The sequence below is a fragment of the Emydura macquarii genome, unplaced genomic scaffold, assembly GCF_026122565.2.
Source record: "Emydura macquarii macquarii isolate MOO-44397 ecotype Brisbane River unplaced genomic scaffold, CSIRO-AGI_Emac_v2 contig_705, whole genome shotgun sequence".
Taxonomy (NCBI): domain Eukaryota; kingdom Metazoa; phylum Chordata; order Testudines; family Chelidae; genus Emydura; species Emydura macquarii.
Genome location: NW_027130842.1, coordinates 17,085,641 through 17,103,711, shown reverse-complemented (window position 1 = coordinate 17,103,711; position 18,071 = coordinate 17,085,641). Strand labels below are relative to the sequence as shown.

General features: G+C 41.2%; 1 protein-coding gene across 1 annotated transcript in view; it reads left to right on the top strand.

Annotated features, from left to right (window-relative positions):
* The first annotated feature begins 9,222 nt into the window (after positions 1–9,222).
* RSPH3 (radial spoke head 3) overlaps positions 9,223–18,071 on the top strand; it is a 28,094-nt gene continuing 19,245 nt past the window's right edge. The window contains exons 1-3 of the mRNA XM_067542226.1: positions 9,223–9,484; positions 10,169–10,256; positions 17,230–17,371. Coding sequence (XP_067398327.1) covers positions 9,345–9,484; positions 10,169–10,256; positions 17,230–17,371 — 370 coding nt within the window. The 5' untranslated portion in view covers positions 9,223–9,344. The remainder of the gene's footprint in view (positions 9,485–10,168; positions 10,257–17,229; positions 17,372–18,071) is intronic.

Sequence of the window (18,071 nt, the reverse complement as noted above, 5' to 3'; positions counted from 1 at the left end):
TGCAGTGTAGATATACCCGGAATTTGTCTAGCTTCAACTTCCAGCCACTGGATTCTGTTATACCTTTCTCTGCCAGACTAAAGAGTCCATTACTAATTATTTGTTCCCCGTGTAGACATTTATAGACTATAATCACATCACCCCCTTAGCTTTCTCTTTGTCAAACTAAATAGATTGAGCTCTTTGAGTCTATCAATATGAGGCATGTTTTCCAATCTTTTAATCATTCTCGTGGCTCTTGTCTGAACCTCCTACAATTTATCAACTTCCTTCTTGAATTGTGGCACTAGAACTGGACACACAGCATTCCAGTCGAGATCGCACCAGTGCCAAATACAGGGGTAAAATAACCTCCCTGTTCTAATCAAGATTCCCCTGTTTATGCATCCCAGGATCACATTAGCTCTTGTGGCCACAGCATGGCACTGAGAGCTCATGTTCAACTGATTATCCACCACAACACTACAATCTTTTTCAGAGTCACTGCTTCCCAGGACGGAAGACTACTCTCTGCGATGGGACCAGAGCACTTCATAGGCTAATGTGCACTCCATAGAGCTACGGACTGAGGTAAAGCCAAGTGCTTTCTCTCTAAGTGAGATTGGGGTCTCCAGAAAATGGTGATTAGAAATGGGTCTGAGAAACTAAGTTTTCCTCTAGCTCCAGACAAAAATTTACCAAAGAAGTGCAAAGCTATATTTACCTGAGGTTCCAGTACTTCTGAAATTTTAAAAAGGCAGAGCCAAAATCACTATGTGCACCTGTTTACATACACAAGACAATTCCATAGAGCATGCTTTTAACACAGTGTTCTCTCCTGAGCTAAGGAATCAAGCATCTGCAATACCAATATAAAGAAAGTACAACATAAAACAAAACAGATTTTAAATCCCAAAAGGAAAACCCCTGTCTGTGTTATTTTTAGACAGACAGACAGACAGACAGACAGGAGTTGCTCTTCTGTCTCCAGTTTGTTCTGCTTTTGCTATCTGACCTCCATGTCACAGCTGGGTTGCCCTTGCTTGACTACAGACCAGTTTGTGCTCACTCCACCCCCATCGGCTGCACATCATGATTTTAGACAGCCTTCTACTGCACTTGAGCAGGACTCTTGACTCAGAGAAGGAAACACTTGCCCTGTTGAGTACTATGTAGGCTAGTGACAAAGGAACTTACGTACCTCAATAATGAGCCCAATACAAAAGTCTAGACATGTAGACTAGGCATCTGAGTGGAGTATCGGGATCTAAAAGAAAGCTTAAACATGAAGACAATTACACACTGGCCTAACAAGCCACAGAACTGCACTCTGAGGGCCTACCAGAACATAAAAGGGCAAGGAAGAATAATTCCTTTCCACCTCGGAACTAAGGCTGGGGAATGCCACAGAGAGTTGAGACAAAAGGGGAACAAGAAGTAGTACACTCACATCTCAGGCACAGATGAAGGCTGGAGTGGAATAGAATAGAAAAATTCCCTGAACTGTGGATGATTTAATATTAAAACAAAGGATTCTGGGAAAAGAAAAAGGAACTCCTACTCCAGGAGCACCAATCTCAATGACTCCCTAGAAAAAAACATGATTACATGAGGGCGCTCAGGCATCTAATGCCTCTATCAGCTGAATTTCTCTTGAGAGCCACCTTTCCACAACTTCCCAGAAAGAAAAAAAACCCATCTCCATCAAACTAGCAGACAGACACACAATAACAACACACAAAAGAAACTTGAGTAGATCACACAGCCAAAGACTCCAAGGCAAAAGTACTATTTTCATAGTCTCTCCTCTATAATGTCTCTTAATCCATTCCCTCTCATGGAAAGAAAATTAGGGGTAGAAAAAATGAAAAGCTGTTATTCAGTATAATTCAACATTTTTACTCAATATAAATCACATTGCCAAATATGCACTCTAATCATTCCACCTCTCTACTAATGCTGTGAACTGGATTCTGTTTATAGAACTGCTTCCCAACTGCTTTGCCTCTTGCGTAGTCATTGACACCAGTGCAAAATGGGTAGCAAATGCTACTACTCTGTTCCAGTAGTATTTTTGCATTCCTTTTGCACAGGTCTAAGTAACCACATCAGGTGCAAGGAAGTGGGGACACCAGCTCCCAGGTCAGGGCCCGCTACAGCAGAGCCAGTCTGTGGGCAACTTAATGAACACAGCTGACCTGCAGCAGGCTACCTGATTGGCTGGACAAGTCAGCAGCAGTTCATTACCACCTCAAAGTATTTGACCATGGCTATGATAGTTCTTGTGCCTGTTTACCCCTAGTCTTTGGCTTTAATCCTTGGTTCTGATTCCTAATTACCAACACCTAGGTCTGACTCCTGCTCTAACCAATGGATGTGATTACCCATGTCCTTGTCACTGACTCTAGCCCCATGTGGTTAACTTCAGTGGATACTTGGTCCCCACAAGCATTTCAAACCCATAAATCACAAAGTCCAGGTGCAGCTCACATGTAGGTATTACACATGGTATCGCTATTAATTTTTGTTAGAAAAAAGTAGCTCCTAATTCTATGGTATACTGCTCCAGCAGAGCCAATTCTAAAAGGAAACAGGAAACCCACAGTCCCTTCTAGTTTCAATTTTCTCAGAATTTTATTCAGTCAGTGCTTATCGTTTGTGTCATCAGAACAATGTGTGACTACTCTCTAGCAGAACTTGTTAAAGCCTAAAATTCAGGAGGGGCAATTACAGTTTAAATAATAATAGTAATCCACTTGGTTAACGGACTATCATTTGAAAGTCAGGTTAATCCTCTTTGTGCATTGTTGTTATTATTGTGCATCTCTTAACCACACACACCCAGTTTCAACTCTCCCTGGATTTGTCCTCTGGTTAGACTACTGGATATATATGCCTACACGGAACTCAGAAATAGAAATTATCTAATTATCTTTGGGTTTTTCTATGGCACTTATGCTTATGCCTATGCTTCACTGCTATTTAAAACTAACCTTTCTCCGTTGCTATGGTAAGTGTTCTGATTCAAATTTCCTGTTCACCTTGGGTGCAGCCAGTTCTAGATTCTTCATGCTCTTCCTCAAATTAGAGAGAAGGCTATTTTCTAGATACATATGACAAATAATAACTAAAAGTACAAGCATGTACAGCTGAACAAATGGTTCAGGCAAATATCCAAAGCCAGGTTTATCTTCTGATCTATGTTTCACATGCTGGGTAATAACACAAGAAGACTCCATACTTATTAAAGAAAAACAGCTCTTTATTCAATCAGCTATTTACAAAACGGCTCCAACTGCAATTTAACATTCCTAGCCACCTGCATACACTGACTTCCTGGTGCCTCCTCTAAAACTGTTCTTCCTGCAATCCATGATCCTCCCTACAGGTTCCATGGAGATTATTATAATCAAAACTCAAACACTGCATACTCAGTTCAACAGATGTCTTCTTGCAAATACTGCAGTATTTTGCTGCACTGAAAATTCCCATGCTAAGAGGCCTCAAAGACTGTATACATGTGGTTCAGGGAAGAGCCACCTCCATCCTGTGTGTAGTCCAGCATAGTTCAGGACTGCAGAAAGAGTTGTCTTGTGTTTAAGGTACTAACTAGCATTAAGGCTATTGGAGTTCAATTCCTGGCCCTACCATAAACTTTCTGTGTGGTCTCGGGTACGTTATTTACTTTCTCTATGCCTCAGTACCTCATCTCTAAAATGAAGAGTCTATTCCTCTGACTCCCAAAGGTCTTGTAAAGATAAATTCATTAAAAGATTGTTAGGCACTCAGATTACAGTGAAAAGTGCTATATAAACTAATCTACAGATCTTATTCCCAGCATACTAACAGAAGGATAAGCAAAGTTCAAGCTCTACAGATTTATCCCTGGATAATGCAAGTAAACATTGACCATAGGGCAGTGGAATTGAAAGGAATTTTAAAAGGTAGCTGGAATACAAACCTGAGGCTTCCTTAATGGCAGAAGAAAACTGGGAGTGTTTCAGTGGAGGAATGAAGCTGTCATTCTGCTTGGGGCTGAGGAGAAAGTGGACAAGGCTCCTCAGTGCCATTTGAGCTGTAAAGATCTGAACTGAAACTTAGCACTAAGAAGTGCCCCACTCTTTTCTCCCACTCTTTTCCCAAATACATACACCATTCCTCACCCTTCAGCATTGTAGGTTAGGCTGCTTCTTATTTCTTCTCACTGCCTGAGTGCCAGCAGGTGGGTCATTGACAGCGTAGGAAAGACAGTCTTCTTGCTTAGTTCAGGTCCCAGATACCACAGGGGGGTAAAAGTCTTGCTCAGCTACCACAGCCCCAGGATAGAGAGCATGCTCAGTTGGTCTGGAGAGATGGTGCATACACAGTCAGATGACATGGGAGAGAAGAGGGGCTGGTGCTCACTCAGTAGAGGCAGAATCTTTGGAGAATTCAGTGGCCACACTCGGACAAGTCTCTACTGAGCATGTGCAAACTGTGATTATTTTTAAAGGCTCTTAACTCCGTGTGGCAGTTACAGGGTTGTCAACTCTCTCAGATTAAGAGTACACTGATCTGGGTGCTGCTGCAGGAGCTCTCACAGGCTGGTTGATGTGCTTCCACTCCAGCTTCTTTCCAAATCCCAAAATTCTAATTGATTCTGTGCCCCACCAGCCCAGAAATAATTATTCACACAACCCCCTCAAGCCCATATCTGCCCATCAGTCAGCTTGGTCCCCTATCTGTCCATCATTATGCACTCATACTCCCAACCCACATCTGCCCCTTGCAGCACCTCTATTCCCTCTGCAGTTGCAGGGTTTCTTCACGAACACACCACACTTCCCAGGCCTGTTGTTGCAGGGATGGAGACAGGAAAGGAAGGAACAGACTGACCTATTGTTCACAGGAGGGGAGGGGAGGGGAGGAGAAGGAAGGAGCAGGGCCACCCTGAGCTAAGGGGCTATTTCTGTTGCCTCCACCCCTTCTGTGAGAATGTAACTGCTCCCTTTGACCTGTCTCCTCCCAAAAAGTTCCTCTGGGCTTCTAAGGGGGAGCTCTGCCCATCTCCTGTAGCAGCCCAGCTTGGCTGCTCTTCCCCAGGAAGCGGGGAAGTGAGAAAGGCAGCCAATCAAAGGTAGTTTTCTCCCAGGGAGGGGTGGAAATCATATGGGGGCTGGAACTCCCTGGTGACTGGCTCAAGTAAGGTGCAAAAGCACATTGTTGGCAATGAAATCGTGAGACCTGGCAATGCTGCACAGTTTCTCCAAAAAATTCTTACAGCCAATTCATTAAGATGGGCAAAAACAACTTGCTTTCCCAGTTTTGTTCTCTGAAATGGATGAACCATTTTTGCTAAACCTTCTAAACAAATTCAGCCTGAGGAAGACACTGGGCATGGAAATTTTTAGTCTGAATGGTTAAAGTTTGGCAAAATTATAAGCAACTTAAACAGGAAGTGTCAGGTAAATTTTTTCGGAGTCATGGAGTTTTAAGACCAAAAGTCTGATCGCCTGTATAAAATAGGCAATTAAATTTCACCCAGTTACCCCAGTATTGAGCCCAGTAACTTGTGTTTGTCTAAAACATATCTTCCAGAAAGTCATCCAGTCTTGATTTGAGACATCAAGAGATGGAGAATCCACCATTTCCCTTGGTAGTTTGTTCCAATGCTTAATCAACCTCATGGTTAAACATTTGTGCCTAATTTCTAAAATGAATTTCTCTGGCTACAGCTTCCAGACATTGGTTCTTGTTATGCCTTTCTCTGCTAGATTAAAGAGTCCTCTATTACCCCGTATTTTCTCCCCAAGAAGGTACATATACACTGTAATCAAGCCATCTTTCTGTCTTCTTTCTGATAAATTAAACAGATTGCGCTCCTTAAGTCCCTCAGTGTAAGGCATTTTCTCCAGCCTTACCAACAGACATTGCCAACTGGGCTACAACACTGCCAAGAAGTTTAATTAGGAACGTTTTTTCTAAATGCCTTTAAATTAAGACAAAAGAATTATAGTGACACCTTGTGGTGAAAATATCCTTTTACATCAGTTATGATATTCTTGAGACTTGTTTAAGAGCATGCTGCCGATACTGGTACTTCTAATACAATATTTCTTCTGCTCCACAGAAATTTTCTAAAAAACAGACAAGAGACAGTATTGTAAGTATTAGTATGTCCACTAAAAAAATTATTTCTAAAAATAATCTAAGCAGCCAACTTGACCAGGAGTTTGAACCTTAATATTGTAACATGACTAGTAACAGAAATATATAAATCAAACATATAAAAATGACCACTTATTCTCATTGAATGGAATCACATGTTTCTTCATTTACCCATCATTTGGAGAGGCAGCTGCATCTAGTGGTTTGATCTCAGGAGTTTGTTTTAATATTTATATGTGCAACTGTCTGAATTTGCTCACAAATCAGATCATTAGGTACCCACAAAAATGGAGACTAGGATTAAAAATCAACCTTTAACCTTAGCTTTTATTGTATTTTATTGCATTGCCTCAGAACTCTTGTTTATTGTATTGCCACAGAACGCTCGTTGTTTTATTATATATTATGTTGTTAATTAATTTCATGTGGAATTGGTCTAATAAATTTGGTAACGGAGATGGAACCAAGCAGTGAATTTGAATCTGGGTCAGAATTTCTCTAAAATTCAAATAAGCTAACTCATGCTAGCAAGAAGAATCATCTATGAACAGATCCTGCTACTCTATCTTCTCATTGGATTTTAATAATCATAATTTTATTTATATACTAATACTGTCTCAGTTCCTTTAGAATGTTTTACTTGTATGTGAATTTTCCATTCATTTTTGGATAATATATGTGTTTCTTCTATAACTGATGGAAAGGACAAGAAATAATATATTAATTCTAAAGTATCAGGCATAATCAGAAAAGTATTTGAAACACTTTTAGAAGAAAATAATATTATGTTCTTAAAATTGTAATAAAATATAAGATTATGTACACATATGAGAGCTATTAATTTCTAACTTGCACATACATATGGGAATTGTTTACTTGTTATTTTAAAAAAATGTTTGTGGAAATTCTGTCAATGCTAGATAATACATGAAAATCATTAACAGACATGTAAACACTGTGCTTTTCCATCTTAGCATTGTTCAAGTGCTGATATCATAAGAAAAAAGTTACTTCATAAAAGTACATGATGAAATGAAAACTAATTCATCTTTTGTGATATGTTATAGAGAAATTGTCACTGAATGAATGAATGAATGAATAAAAAACTGTCAATGAATGAGAGAACCAGAAATAGGCGGGTGCATGTGTGTGTAACAAGGCTGTTAAAATACACAGTAAATTCCCAGTCCTCCAAACACTTACCCATGTGCTTAACTTTACTGCCATGTGAAATCAAGCTTGAGTGTTCACAGGGTCAGAGTCTAAGGGTATGTCTGCATTGCAATAAAAGACCTGGGACATGGCTGTAGCTGGCCCAGGTCAGCTGACTCAGGCTCACAGGGTTTGGGCTGCCAGGCTATAAAATTGGTCATTCAAATGTGGCCCACCGATGGAACTGAGTTTGACACCCCTAATGAAAATTCCCTTGGTGCACACCCTAATGAAATGAGCCACGCACGCCTATGAGAGATGCCCTAAAGGTGACTCAGGCTCGCAAGGTCAGACTAAGGGGTTGTTTAACTGTAGTGTAGACACTAGGGTTCAGGTTGCAGCCTGGGCTCTAGGACCCTGCAAGGTGGAAATATCCCAGAACTTGGGCTGCAGCTCCAGTCCCAGCCCCAACATCTACACCGCAATTAAACAGCCCCTAAGCCTTCTCCCCTCGAGCCTGAGTCAGATGGCACAGGCCACCCCCAGGTTTTTAATTGCAGTGTAGTCATACCTTAAGTGAGTGGGTTTGACCTACAGAAATGGGGAGTGGAAGAAAAGAATGTGACAGGGTGTGATCTATTTTACTGTACAATGTCATTAATTTGCAAAACCCATCATGATTTACTGAATTCTGGGCATAAATGAACAAATTTAAACAACATTTAAAAAATCAAGGATAATGCATCACAACACACATTTTGTTATTTTGACAATTGTTCAGTTCAATTTACAATCATACGTCACGATATTGTAAATGTAGTGAAGCTTTAATAATAAGAGCTCATAAATGTGATGGAAAAAGGATGGAAGATTGCAATTTTCTTGTGTAAATTATGTGGATTAGTCTGGTTCTATTGTGTATTAGACAATCTACCAGTACATCAGACATGCATATTTAGGCCACTGGGCATCTAGCAATACAAACAAGCCACTCAAGGTTTCATCTTATGGATTATGTCAACCAGAACTCCCCAGAAGAAATGCAACATTACAGAACCAAATTTTTAAAAGGGGACTCTATCCAGCTTCCATTTTTGCCTACATTTTTGTGCTTTGCAATCAACAGAAAAAATATTTATGATTTTGGCACACAAATTGTTTTGATTTTTGTTTGTTTCACAGGTTTATATTAAAATTCTACTAGCTCTAAGAAAACGTGTTTTTGTGGTAACCCAAGAAGGCCTCTTCTTCAAACCCAAAGGGTTTCTGTAACTGCTGAAGCACAGACAGGGTCATTAGCCAGAGGTGCAGAAAGAGGGGTAGACCCTGGAGAATAAGGCTTCCCCCAAAGCCGGCTTCTTGTGCAAAAGGTCACAACCACGTTAGCAATTCTCACAATTTTATGGGGAGTCACAAAACATTTGGTGTTTTACTTAATGCCCCAGCTGCTAGGATCAGGTGTGTTTATATGAGACTCTGAGTAGTTTTTTTTTTCCCCCTTCTTCTTACATGCGTTTCTAGCTCTCCTGAGAAAAGCTTGAAAACATGAATCTTAAAGGTGGGGGGGGGAGGTGAAGCAGCACACAAATGAAAAACACCAACCATTTTTACTGTCTCTCTCTCACTCACACACACACACACACACACCTTGCACGTGTGTGTCAGGTGCCTGCCAGCTTATTTTTGCACCAAATGCAGGGACAAGGACGCTACTTAGATGAGCAAAGCAGCCCCTTGAAATACTAGCTTCTTTCTCAACCACGGAGCCAACCAGGCACTGGCAGGCAGAGCTGCCCGGGGACGAGGAGGGCTCGGCTGAGCGGCCAGGAGCAGCAAAGCACGCGCCGAGCGGCGGCCGCCCAGCGCGGAACGCGCATGCGCGCAGCGCTGGGCTCGCCTAGCCTCGCCTCCCGAACCGGAAGTGGCCTCTTGCCAGTTCGCGGCTTAGCCTTGGAGACGGTTGTCAAGGAGCGAACGCCGCCGCCGCGTCGCTTGGCAACAGCGGGCCCGGCATTGTTCCCGGGGCCCGGCGGCCGGGCTGAACCCGGCGCCCCGCCACCGCGGCCATGGCCACGGCCTCCATGCTCCCCGCGCGCAACCAGGAGGCGGCGGCGGCGGCGGCCGGCAGCACCTACAGCTACTGCAGCCGCCCCCGGGCCCTGCCCGCCCGGCGGAGATACCGGGGCGCCCCGGCACCCAGCGAGCAGTGAGTCCGGCCCGGCCCGGCCCGCAGCCCCCGCCATCAGCCCGCACTCCCCACCCCGGCTCCCCCAGCGCCCCGTCCTGTGTGTCCTCCCTCCCCCCCTCCCCCGCGCCTTCTGCCCCCAGTCCCCTGCCCTCATCCACCCCCAGGACCTCCTGCCCCGTCCTGTCACCCCAGCGCCCCCTGCCCCGTTCCCTCTGCCCTCACCCACCCCCGTCTCCCAGCCCCTCTGCCCTCACCCTACCCCATCGCCTCCTGCCCAGCGCACGTACTTACGGCCGCTGAGCCCTGGCCCAGGGAAGCGCCAGGAGCCTGGGACTAGGGGTGCATCAGCTCTGCAGTGTGAGGGGTTGCCTGCCTGCCTAGGCAATAGCTGAGCCAGGCATGGACAAGGAGGGATGCAGGGGCTCATTTCTTTAAGTAGTGTCCACGGTCTTGGTGTGTTTTCTCCTTTAGGCCTTTATTGACGGCCAGCTGGTTCTCACTCATTAGAGATCTTTAAAAAATGTATTAAAGCTGATGTTAAAGTTATCTAATATATAGTTAAGAAAAGAGTGTCTATACATCTGGGTATAATGCTTAAATGATCCAAAAGTACACCGTTTGGGTTGAAAGTCATAAAATGTAACACTGTCCATAACCAGTTCTTTTGATTTTGTTTCTTGATGATGTGATGTTTTGTTATAGAGATGAGGAACCTGTTCGCTATGGGAACCTCATGTACGATAGGAGAGTGGTACGAGGCAACACTTACGCCCTTCATGTATTACCTTGGGTATGTTCTGTTTACATAAATCTTATTATAGCTTTGTTAAAAACTAAAAGGCAATAGAACTATTATAAATTAATAATTTTTACTCATTTGTACTTTAATTTTACATAAAACACAATCATGGGTTCTCCACCTGGTTTAATATTCCCCCCCAATTTTAGTTTATAGGAAAGCTGTCACATACTTTCATATGAATGTCCACTGTTCAGATTTTTTTTTTAACAGTTTGGGAAAACTTGAGAAGTTTTCTCCTTTTTCATTTCTTGGTGTGTATACTATTTTCAGTGTTTCTCAATGCCTGGTCCATAGACCAGCACCAGTCCCTGAAATCTCCCTGACACAGTGTGGGAAGGCAACAAGCCAGTCCCTGATATCAAAAAGGTTGAAAAACAGTTTGTTCATCAGCATCTCAGTGATATTAGCCCAACTCTGGGAATATGGATTCTAAATTAACTTGTGCTCACTTATTCTGTAGATGCAGGACAGTCAGAGTAGGTGAGCAGCAGACACTTAATATACCCCATGCAGACACATGCACATCATACATCATTTGAAAGCGTATGTCAACCTTAAGATGAGGTATGATGTGAAGCTATCAAGTGATGCCATTACTATAGAAATGGGGGATAAATATTGACAGTATCAATACATTAAAAAAACCACTTTGAAATATTTGTATTCATTTCTGTTCATTTAATGACTACATATTATTTCAAGACATAAAATTTGATTTCTTTGTGACCTCAAAGCAACATGACAATCTAAAGGGTAAAACAAATCTATTAATAAATCTGCACAGGTATCATTGAAATGTAACAGTACTGGTGGCACTTCGTCATCTTGTTCATTATCATGTCATCATCTTGGTCACCATTATATGATCTCTCTAGAGAATGCAGGGGTTACCTTGCCTTGCTTTGTCTTGGCACATGTACTCAGTTCTGTGCAGGGAAGATTGTTCTGACTACAGACAGTTGATTTTGCAGCAATCCCTACTAATATATTTCCCCTACTAGTACTAGTATAATTTCATTCTACTTAGGTCAAGTAGAAGCTCAGATGCCACTGGGCCCTTGAAGAATACAAGAAGTGGTTCCAGAGGGGTTTTGTTGTTGTTGTTGTTGTTGTTGTTTTTTTAAGTAGTAGTTCATCATCCCCATTTTTCCATACATGATGCAATATCTGGTTTACCTATGTGCAAAGACATCTAAATCTTTGTTTGCCAAATTGCTTTTTTATGCAGCATTGTTGTAGCCATGTCGGTCCCAGGATATTAAAGAGACAACTGGGTGAGGTAATATCCTTGATTGGACCAACTTCTGTTGGAGAGCGACAAGCTTTCGAGCTTTTCTTTGAAATATGTGTTAACAACTTATGCTAAACAATCTGTTTCACTTTGTGACACTCTGAGTACGTTTCACAGACCGGAAGATCTCTATGTAAGTTCGAAATCTTGTCTCTCTCACCAACAGAAGTTGATCCAAAGAAGATGTTATCTCACCCTCCTTGTCTCTCTAAGACAGTGTTTCTCAATTGGGGTTCCGTGAGATGAATTTCAGGGTTCCGCGAAAAATTGAAACCGCGCCACTGAAAGCTGCTGAAATCGCACCGCCGAAAACAGCTGACAGCGTGTGCCGCCGAACAGCTGACAGCATGTGCCGCCGAACAGCTGACAGCGCATGCTGCTGAAAACAGCCGATACCGCGCCGCCGAAAAGGGGAAGATGTCCCGGATTTTTCAGCGGACGGTATCGCATGGCCCCACAAAAGTTAAAAAGGGTTCCGCGGCCAAATTTAATTGAGAAACACTGCTCTAAGATGCTCTTTTGACATGCTTGTCAAAACTGTCCTCACATGGTGGGAGTTTAGTCAGTGACTTGTCCTTTTTGTTAGCTAGGCTGAGGCACAAGTAATTCAGGTCTCTGTGGGTCTCCTTTTCTTTCTCTCTCTGATCATACAGCACTGCTACCCGTTTCCTTGTTGCAGAAACTACAGTGTGTCCATCACTCTCTCCCAATTTGGCATGATCTCTGAAGCAGTAAACTTCCTTTGTTTTGACAACGTTAAACACAGATTTTTTTCCCAATACCAAATAGGGGTGACACCAAGCCACATCCTGTTAACGCGTGTACAGCAGGAAGTATGTTGCAGAACTCAGGAGTAAGTGCATCCCAAATTGCACGCCCATATATGATGCAGTGCTTGTCAGTTGCCCTGGTGATGGTGCCTGTTTCAATCCACGTGTTATGTATGTGTTCCATTTTTGGAATGTACTGAACAGCAAGGACCAAAACATCTGTATCAGGTGACCTAATTACTACGGTTCCATTGACACCAAGAGACCCAAAAGCAGCACTGGTCTATTGGCACATACAGCATGCAGAAGCATCCATGTGTCCAGTTTCTGTTGAATATTGTACAAGTCTTGGTCTTCGTAAACACCTCTACTGGTGATGGACTTTGCTACTTCACTTTGGAAAAAACTCCAGCAAGAAGAAGTGTTTGTGTTGGGTATGCTGCTGCACTCTCAGGTGCATTTTGAACCATGTATTCAGAGAGGAATTTTACAAGTGACTTCCTGTTGGATGCCACATTTAGAAACTTTTTCCATGGAGGCACAGGGTGTCTGTAAATCACTTGGTATTTTTTGCATCCAACCTTGGAGCCTGTCCAGTGCTCTCTTTCTACAGTTTTAACAGTGTTACTGATCGTAGAATCAGACTGGAAGGGACCTCGAGAGGTCATCTAGTCCAGTCCCCTGCACTTATGGCAGGACTAAGTATTATCTACACCATCTCTGACTGTGAACTACTGATAACTACTCTCTGGGAACGGTTTTCCAACCAGTTAAGCACCCACCTTACAGTAGCTCCATCTAGGTTGTATTTCCCAAGTTTGTTTATGAGACGGTCATGCGAGACAGTATCAAATGTCTTACTAAGGCCAAGATATACCACTTCCCCCTATCCATAAGGCTTGTTACCCTGTTAAAAAAAGTTATCAGTTTGGTTTGACACGATTTGTTCTTGACAAATCCATGCTGACTGTTACTTATCACCTTATTATCTTCTAGGTGTTTGCAAATTGATTGCTTAATTATTTGCTCCATTATATTTCCAGATACTGAAGTTAAGCTGACTGGTCTTTAATTCCCCAGGTTGTCTTTATTCCCCTTTTTATAGATTGGCACTATATTTGCCCTTTTCCAGTCCTCTGGAATCTCTCCATGACTTTTCGAAGATAATCGCTAATTGCTCACATATCTCCTCAGTCAGCTCCTTAAGTATTTTAGGATGCATTTCATCAGGCCCTAGTGATTTAAAGATATGTAACTTATCTAATTAATTTTAACTTGTTCTTTCCCTATTTTAGCCTCATAGGCTACCTCATTTTCACTGACGTTCACTATGTTAGATGTCCAATCACTACTAACCTTTTCGGTGAAAACTGAAACAAAAAAGTCATTTAGCATTTCTGCCATTTCCACATTTTCTGTTATTGTTCTTCCCCCCTCGTTGAGTAATAGGTCTATTGTGTCCTTGGTCGTCTTCTTGCTTCTGATGTATTTGCAGATTGTTTTCTTGTTATCCTTTATGTCTCTAGCTCGTTTACTCTCGTCTTGTGCCTTGGTCTTTCTAATTTTATCCCTACGTATTTGTGTTTATTTATATTCATCTTTTGTAATTTGACCTAGTTTCCACTTTCTATAGATGTCATGTCTGTCAAAGACTTTGAATACAGAATTAGCTTTGTGAAATCCTTTTAGAATCTGCCTCAACTACTCAGCAGCCAGTTCATCGGATGTGTGGAATTTGTCGCCAGTCATCATTTGTATGACAGCCATGGCATCTCTGATGTACACTGTGGTTTATTTGTTGCATGCTCTTAGCTCATTGGTTCTTTCAGTTTAAACTTCCAGTTGATGTCCTAATTCTGTTCTCATTATTCCATCAGCATGGAAGAGGGACATAGGCATAGGTCTTATTGAGTGACTAAGAATAGTTGACATTGAAACATCATTTCTGCATCTTGCTAAGGACGGAGCTCTACAGAAAACAGTTTCAGGACTGATAGATGCTGTGATTGTCCCTCCCTTGCCAACCTTAAATTTGGTCTTCTTGGCCATGTCAGCAAATGTTTTGATGCCAGATTTCTTGACTGGTCTGACAAAGCTACGTGTCCCATCAGAATTAAGTGCACCTTTCACAAACCTCTCCATTTGTTCTTCACCAGCATCTGCTATTTTCAGTAGAGACTCTTGTACATCTGATGTTACATGCAGTCCAGTAGATATGTTGATAACTTCTGGATGTGATTCAGGATCAAATGGTTTTGTCATATTGTTGATGACATGGTCGGTAAGAGCTGTAACATACTCTTCATCCTTCTTCAGTGCAGAGGCAAGGACTTCTTTGTAGACTTTGTCTTCACTACTTCTTGTTAAGCCACAACTTTCTCTCATAGCTTTTGCATATTCACTCAGGACATGTCTTGTGAGGGTCCATCTGACAAAGATTGTCTTCTTTCTTGGCAGTCCTACAATCCCACTGCAACCCTGTGAGTCTTGATAACAGTTTTCTGTGTTCCCTTGTCACTCCAAGTTACATTGAAAGAACCAGGAATCTGGCACACAGCAAATTCCCCAGATTCAAAGGCACTGTGTACTTCTTCAGGAAGATTTAACATATCAAGAATGTTTGTTGGTATCTACCTGGCATAATTGGCCTTTTTGCAGTAAAGAAGTACGCAAGCATGTCAGGCTGTATGTGTAGGTGAGGTTTCCTATCACCCTCTCACTCTGCATGGATGTTTAGAAATAGTATCTGCATAATCTGGAGAAAATGATTCCAGAACTTGAATGTAGCAGACTGGACATAGCCCCGTGTCTGAAATTCCTTCAGTAATAATAGCATGTGCTGAGTTACAGCATCATAACGCTCTTTAATGATGTATTGTAAGGACTCTCTGTCTTCAGATTCAAACACTTTTTAAGCGTCAACCAACATTTGCCAGACAAATGCTGAAACTACGATGAGTACATTCACCCTGCTCATACCATTTAAGAAATTGACAAAGTCTCAGAGCAGTCAGGGACTCAACTGCCAGAGTCAAGCCACACAGAGCACTATTAAATTGCTTACCAGCAAGCATTTGATCTGCAATGCAAGCTGCATACACATCCAAATCTACAAGAATCCTGTGTCTCCCCAAAATTTCCCAATACATGCCATAAAACAGCACAGAGTAAAAATGTACATGTAAAATTCCCAAAGTATATTGTTAACATTACCAGCATCAATACCACCATTTTTTATTTTGTACAAGTATACAGACTTGTGCTAACTTAGATTTAAATTAGTCTTATATTTTGGTATCAAAATTGATATTTTTGTTTAGAGAACACTTTGATTGAAGTCTAATATGAAGTGTTTTTGTCATCTCTGACATCAATAGTGACCCGTTCATAAGTGTCACAGAACTAAAAAGATAGTTTCTATAATATTTCAACAGCATAGGCAATTACAAATTAAAACCTTCTACCAGGCAGACTAGATGCTACATTGAATGTACAAAAGCTTACAAATAGAGAAGCATTACATCAGGAATTCATGCACATATATCTACCCACTGCGCAGTACAAACTGTGGGTGTGTAATCTACTGTTACCAGTGCACAACCTTCATTGTGAGACTGAGCTATTATACTAAACTACTAAAATCTACTATACTTGTGAGATACTTTGACAGTTAAGAATATGCAATGTGCATACATTTCATGTTCATAAAATGTTGATAGTCATCATTTTTGCCACATACTAAACAGCATCATTTCAGGGGGGGGGGGGAGGAGGGGAGAGATCTTGCTCATGCAAAACCAGTACAGGTCTTTAACTACATTGTTGTTTCGTAGTTTTGACCAATGAACACTACATTAAGATGTTGAAATTAATGTAAACAGTAAAAACTGTAGTCATAATCATGTTGCACTGTTTCTAGAACTGCAAAAAATGGCACTCTCTCATTTTGGGTACCATTGTTTCATTGTTACAGGTCCACATCTTACATCATCTAAACATACATAAAATAAGCTTTCAAATGATAGTGATGTGGGTATGCAGGGTGGGTACATTATAGCCCTTTATAGAATTGTTGCATGCCTACAGAGCCTAGTGTTTAGAAACAGTGCTTATTTGGAGCAGAGGCATTCAATATCTTGTGATATTTCTGTTGAATATTTTAGAGGTATTAGATTTCCAGATAATATTTTACAATAGATCATTTTTAAAGTAGCTCAACTTTTGGATTTAAAGGACTCTGAAAAGTGACTTTGTGAATATGGTTCCATGGTTATTATCTCTTTCTGATTACTTATCAAAGTTGCTCTGTTTATAAAGTTTAAAAAATGATTTTCCTAACTCACAATTCTGCAAATGCAATATTGAATCTAAAAAGTCTAGGGTTTTTTCTGGCTCAGTCTTCACCAACAATAAAGATTCTGTAATCAGAAGTTAGTAAACAGTTCTGTTAACAATATGCAACCAAGAACAGAATGCTTTTCACTGTCACATACTTGTCTGGGCTATGCTCTGCTAACTGGAGTAAAGGCTTGCTTTTGTCAATAAAGTAAGCAGGCAGGCATGACTGAAAATGTTCAGAGAGCAAGTCTGTTAGTAAGCTCATGCCATTTTTACACAGCTTATATTTCAAAACAGAATCACACTTTAAAGCTACTGGATATTTCCAAATAGCAATTTAGTGTTTAATTTTATGCACTGAAATCCATGGGACTACTCACAGTATGTAGAGTTAAGAAGCTATGAAAGTCTTTGCAGGAGCCATGTGTTAGAGAGCAGATCTAAATTATTTGATTTGTAGAAATTTTTAAAAAATCACATTTAAAAATTATTTATTGTTGTGTACAATTCTTGCTGGAATTTTTCCTTGCAAAACTAAGAAATCTTTTGTATCAACTCCCAGACTGCTCAGCCTGACCCTCTTGAGATCCAAAGACAGCGAGAAGCTCACAGGAAAGCACTTGCCAGAAAGCGAGCAAAAGAGCAGCTTCAGTCAAGAACTCCCGAGCCTGTAGAGGGCAGAAAGCACGTTGATGTGCAGACAGGTAGAATGTTGAAAAAGCTAATATTAAAAACAAAACACTTTTCATTGATCCATACTTAGTTTAATTCAATTGTTAATAGTATTGCAGGAGGAGCTGCTGATAACATCTGTAGTTAAGATTGTCTATCCCTTCTCATTATAACATCCTGTTTTAGCTGTTTACAACTTTAACAAATTTATCCATTCAGGCTGAAATTTTCCATGTTTGATATCTGGCCAAGTTGAAATAGTTTTTGAAAGTTTGGGCAAAAATGATGGAGCCATTTCCAAGAATAAGGCTATCTTTAGGAAAAATAAATAAATAAAAACTATATTTTTACCAGGATTCTAGCCCTCAAGGGTTTGTAGCAGGAACTTGAAATTTGGGAAGAGGCAGTGCAGTGGCTTTCGTTGTCTCTGAAAATCTGTTCGGCTTTGTCTGAACTCTACATTATGGAAAAAATTCCATTTGCAGATGCTGACAGACCACTTGTTCTTAATTTTCTGAATTTTCCAACTGCAGTGAACATGCTCCCAAGGCTCAAGTGAGCATCCTTCCCTGTTTCCCAACTGCATCAGCAATGGCTTTTCCCTGTTACATACCTTTTGATCCAGGGAAAGTGCACTGATCTGGGAGCTATGACACTATTAGTTCTAGTCTCTCATCTTTTCCACTGAATAGTGTTAATAATTATCTTGGTCACTTCTTTGCCTTTCTCACT